Source organism: Sander lucioperca, chromosome 13 (assembly GCF_008315115.2).
Source record: "Sander lucioperca isolate FBNREF2018 chromosome 13, SLUC_FBN_1.2, whole genome shotgun sequence".
Classification (NCBI taxonomy): domain Eukaryota; kingdom Metazoa; phylum Chordata; class Actinopteri; order Perciformes; family Percidae; genus Sander; species Sander lucioperca.
In genome coordinates this window covers 36,873,554-36,878,553 of record NC_050185.1, presented here as the reverse complement: position 1 = coordinate 36,878,553, position 5,000 = coordinate 36,873,554, and the positions used below count along the sequence as shown (strand labels likewise).

The 5,000-nt window shown below is 42.6% G+C and overlaps 3 protein-coding genes across 4 annotated transcripts in view; 2 read left to right on the top strand and 1 right to left on the bottom strand.

Moving 5' to 3' along the window:
* LOC116036424 (bromodomain-containing protein DDB_G0280777-like) overlaps nt 1–5,000 on the top strand; it is a 1,700,590-nt gene that overhangs the window by 86,419 nt on the left and 1,609,171 nt on the right. The window lies entirely within an intron of this gene.
* Nucleotides 1–5,000, bottom strand: part of LOC116067607 (complement C1q-like protein 4) — a 211,283-nt gene that overhangs the window by 26,806 nt on the left and 179,477 nt on the right. The gene's annotated exons all lie outside the window — the stretch shown is intronic.
* On the top strand, nt 911–3,443 carry ins (preproinsulin). Its single transcript, XM_031316322.2, has 3 exons — nt 911–963; nt 2,030–2,234; nt 3,119–3,443. The coding sequence occupies exons 2-3, from the start codon at nt 2,051–2,053 to the stop codon at nt 3,277–3,279; spliced, it is 345 nt and encodes a 114-aa protein (XP_031172182.1). The 5' UTR covers nt 911–963; nt 2,030–2,050; the 3' UTR covers nt 3,280–3,443.

The following is a 5,000-nucleotide window of genomic DNA, read 5'->3' as shown; positions in this document are numbered from 1 at the left end:
TTACCTGCGAACATCGCCATTCAGCGTACGTCAATGTTGTTTTGGGGCAATTTGGTTGAAAGAAACCCATATTTCTGATATAACGGTTTTTTTTTGAAAACGGGTCAAGGAAAGGAAAACACAAGGGTTAAGAATATGAAGAGTTATTAACAGACGGTGTGATGGGCTAAAACACACAATAAGCCAAACTCTCCGGTACAGTCAGGGAGGTCGTTAAGATCGGTGGATATGATGGAGAATGTGGCTTTAGAAGACTATGTTTTTTGACTTTTTTGTTGCTTTTTGACATATTTTTGTGCTTTGTCTGACTTGTTTCCACCGTGGTGAGTCTGTGGTGTCTGTCGGCTGCTGAGCTCAGCAAAACACATAAACAGCTGATTGGTTATCAGAGTTCGTCAATAAGAGCAGATCAGATCATCTCAGGTCATTAGATCTGTTTGTTTTACTGAGTGCTGCACACACACACACACACACACACACAGAGACACACACACACACACACACACACAGAGACACACACACACACACACACACACACACACACACAGAGACACACACACACACACACACACACACACACAGAGACACACACACACACACACACACACAGAGACACACACACACACACACACACACACACACACACACACACAGACACATTCAAACACACACAGATAGACACACACACGCACAGAGACACACACACACACACACACACACACACACACACACTCACACGCACAGACACACACGCGCACACGCGCACACGCACGCACACACAAACACACACACACACACACACACACACACACACACACACACACACACACACACACACAGACACCCCCCCCCCCCCTCATGTTTTCAGTATAAAAGCAGAGCAGAGTTTCTGTTCTTCCTCACACCCTCTGGCTCTGATCTCAGCTGCTCCTCTTCATCACAGAGTCTGCTCTTCTTCCTCAGGTCAGTTACTCCTCCGTCTCTTCCTGAACTTTCTAGACTTTAGTGTCTCTGTTTTGTCGCTTTATTCGTCATTTTTTTCCCTGGTTACCTCACATGTTCCGTTGCTTCTCTCTAGCTTGTTTCTGAGCCTGTGTCCTCTGCAGTCTTTAAACCTCTCCTCCTCTTCCTCCTTTTCCTCCATCTCCTAAATGTGGCCGGGACAGAGCCGGCCCGAACCCATGTGTTGGTCCTAGGCAACATTTCAGACGTTGTTGTCGTTTTTTTTACTTATTATCTTGAAATGTTTCTTTGCCTCCTCTTTCCAGACCTTTCTTTTCTCCTCCTCTTCTCTTCACTGATTCATTATTAACCCTACTGTCCCATCGACAACGCAACTTTTGGTTTTTCTGGGTCAAAAACGTTTTGATCGTCTTTTTCGACCCCTTTCTCACTTTTCCTGACGTCTTTGAAGCTTTTTACGACATACTTTTTATCATTTTTTACGATGTTTTTGTCGATGCACTTTGCACTTTATTTGACGTTCTTCTATCTGTTTTTCTTCAAATGCTATAAATTGAATAAAACACCCAAATTCAATGAAAGTAGTGAACTGATCATTTACTTATATTTTCTTATATTTGTATGTGTGACATGCTCCAACAACACTATGACAAATTCCTCGTATGTGCAACGTACTTGGCAATAAAGCCCTTTCTGATTCTGATTCTGATTTAACTTGTGAAGAGCATTTTTTTGGACACTTTGTTTGAAAATGGGTCAGAATAGACCCGAAGACAACAGGAGGGCTAAATGTGGTATTCATGTTAAAGTCCTGCTGCTAACTTCAGGAGCCCTGCAGAACTTTTGTCTCTGTATCTCAAAGGTTTAGACCTTTCTTTTTGACGTCTTTGGCCTTTTTCGAAGTTTTGGTTTCCATGTTTGTTTATTTTTTAAACTATTTTGCTGTTCTTTCAGTTTTTAGCGTTTTTTTTTAAACTTTTTTGTCTCCTTTTCAACGTTTCTCCTGCCGACCTTTTCGCCGCCTGACGTAACTCCCCGGTATATCTTCTCCGCCCCTCCGCCCCAGCTCTCCTCCTCCTCCTGCGTCATGGCGGCTCTGTGGCTCCAGTGCGTCTCTCTGCTGGCCGTGCTACTGGTATCGTGGCCCGACTGCCAGGCCGCCGCGCAGCCGCAGCACCTGTGCGGCTCTCACCTGGTGGACGCGCTCTACCTGGTCTGTGGGGAGCGAGGCTTCTTCTACAACCCCAAGAGAGACGTGGACCCCCTGATGGGTGAGGCCCCCAATATCCAAAAACTAACTCTTTAGTAGTTTTACTCACTTGAAATACTAAAAAAATATTTTCATTGTTTTTACACCAGACTCCATGTAAATAATCAGTACTTTTATCATCGTAAAACACACTTCATTCAAAGTGGACAGAAACTAAATCAAACTATCAAAAGCCGTCTTGGTTCATCTTTCCACTGTTCCAACAATCACCACTCTGGTTTGGTTGAAATAAACCCTTAATTCACCCATTTACATGTGGAGATATGCTGGCTCTATACACAGTAAAAGTCCTGATTATTTACATGGAGTCTGGTGGAAATATGCTGGCTCTATACACGCTAAAAGTACTGATTATTTACATGGAGTCTGGTGGAGATATGCTGGCTCTATACACGCTAAAAGTACTGATTATTTACATGGAGTCTGGTGAAAATATGCTGGCTCTATACACGCTAAAAGTACTGATTATTTACATGGAGTCTGGTGGAGATATGCTGGCTCTATTCACGCTAAAAGTCCTGATTATTTACATGGAGTCTGGTGGAGATATGCTGAATCTTTACACGCTAAAAGTACTGATTATTTACATGGAGTCTGGTGGAGTTTGGTTATGGTTATTTCGGGGCTGTTTCATGTTAAACTAAAAGGATCTTACTCTTTAACTAAAAGGTCTATCTCTGAGGGATCCTTTCCATAATGTTGTCAGACACTTTGAATAATAATCTGAGTCTGTCAGCGGGAACAACAGAACATTTAGTGGACGCTGACCGACAGATACGGCTCGTTCTCACTCAATACTGGACCAATTTCAGGTTGCAGGTTCCAGGTTGAAACATACAGAAACTACCCTTTAACCCCTGAACCCCTGTGTGTTTGCCCCGCCAGGTTTCCTCCCTCCAAAGGTGGGCGCGGCGGCGGGCGGCGAGAACGAGGTGGCCGAGTTCGCCTTCAAGGACCAGATGGAGATGATGGTGAAACGTGGCATTGTGGAGCAGTGCTGCCACCGGCCCTGCAACATCTTCGACCTGCAGAACTACTGCAACTAAAAAAAAAAACACCTGGCTGCGCTTAGCCTAGCCTAGCATAGCATAGCATAGCTTAGCTACGTGGCTAACTTAGCCTGCCCCTCACCTTTCTGAAAAACAACTGCTGAGAAATGAATGAAACTATTTTTCCTAAAAAATAAACCTTTTGTGAATTGAGACATTAAGCTATGTTGTGATTATTTCTCTCTTATTTCTCATTTCAGTACAGTGTCAACATGAAGTAGTGTCAACATAAATATAGTACAAACACAAAGTAGTGTCGACATAAATATAGTACCTGTCGGTACACGATCCGTTCTGCACATGCGCAAAATGTTCGCGCATGCGCGGTTGTACGAGGATTTACGACACTGCACGATCTGTTCCACGCTTCCGGTCGACAGCCAAGCTAACGTTAGTTTAGCTAACAGCTAATTCGGCTAACCGCTAGCTGATTGTAGCGATCTGCCGTTAGCCTCCACAGGCAAGCTAACGTTAGTTTAGCTAACAGCTAATTCGGCTAACTGCTAGCTGAGACAGCATATAATAACTTTAAAAGACCCTCAAAATAAAACTTGAAAATAAACGTTGACATATATAACAAACACCTAACATATATAACAGCTGTTACGTCAGTTCAACTTTACTTGTGCTCATTTAAAATACAATCACTCAATACTTGTCTTTATTGTTATTACTGTGAAGTCTTAATTTAGCTGTAGCCTGCTTTTCCCATTACGTTTGAGTTAACGTTATTTTAGACTGAATCTAGCTGTCAGCTAGCGGTTAGCCGAATTAGCTGTTAGCTAAACTAACGTTAGCTTCCCAGTGGAGGCTAGCCATAGGCTAGCGTGGAACAGATCGTGCAGGTCGTATCCTCGGTAAAACAGTATTATCTTGCGCATGTGCAGAACGGATCGTGCAGGCAGAACGGATCGTGTACCGACAGTACCAACAAAGTAATGTCAACATAAATATAATACAAACAAAGTAGTGTCATCATAAATGTAGTACAAATAAATAAGTACAGTGTGAATCATAAGTAGCAGCAATGAATAAATTAAACATTTTGCACATGTAGCTGATAAATTATCGCACCAAGTAATAAGTTCAAGTTCACGTTACTGTATTTGTTGTGCAGCAGATAGTGTGCAAATCACACACAATCACACACGCAATACAGAGATGGTCTACCTTGCAGGCATAGTTAAAAACTAAAAAACAGTAACCTATCAATACATAGTAAGTCAGGTTATCTATGGTTCTTTATAGAATTAAGAAGTAGAATGGCTGCAGGTACAAAAGAGTGGTCTGTTGGTTCTGAGTTTTGGGAGTTTAAATTTTCTCTGAGCTCAATTTTCTCTGAGCTGGAGGAAGAAAGAGAGATGGAACTTGGTACCATAACCGGACATTGTGTGGTGATGCTTCCCATGAACTAACGTTATAATCAACCTGAGGGTGTTGCTGTAATTAATAATCTAAAAAGTTGATTATTTGAGGGGCCGTCCCCTCATATTGGGAGTCTTACTTACATCAAATTTGACTCACACTTACAACTCAATAGACTCTACAAGAAAGCCTTTTGGACAACAAACACACACAAACACACAGAGACACACACACACACACACAGACACACACAGAGACACAGACAGACACACACAGAGACACACACACACACAGACACACACACACACACACACACACACAGACACACACACACACAGACACACACACACACA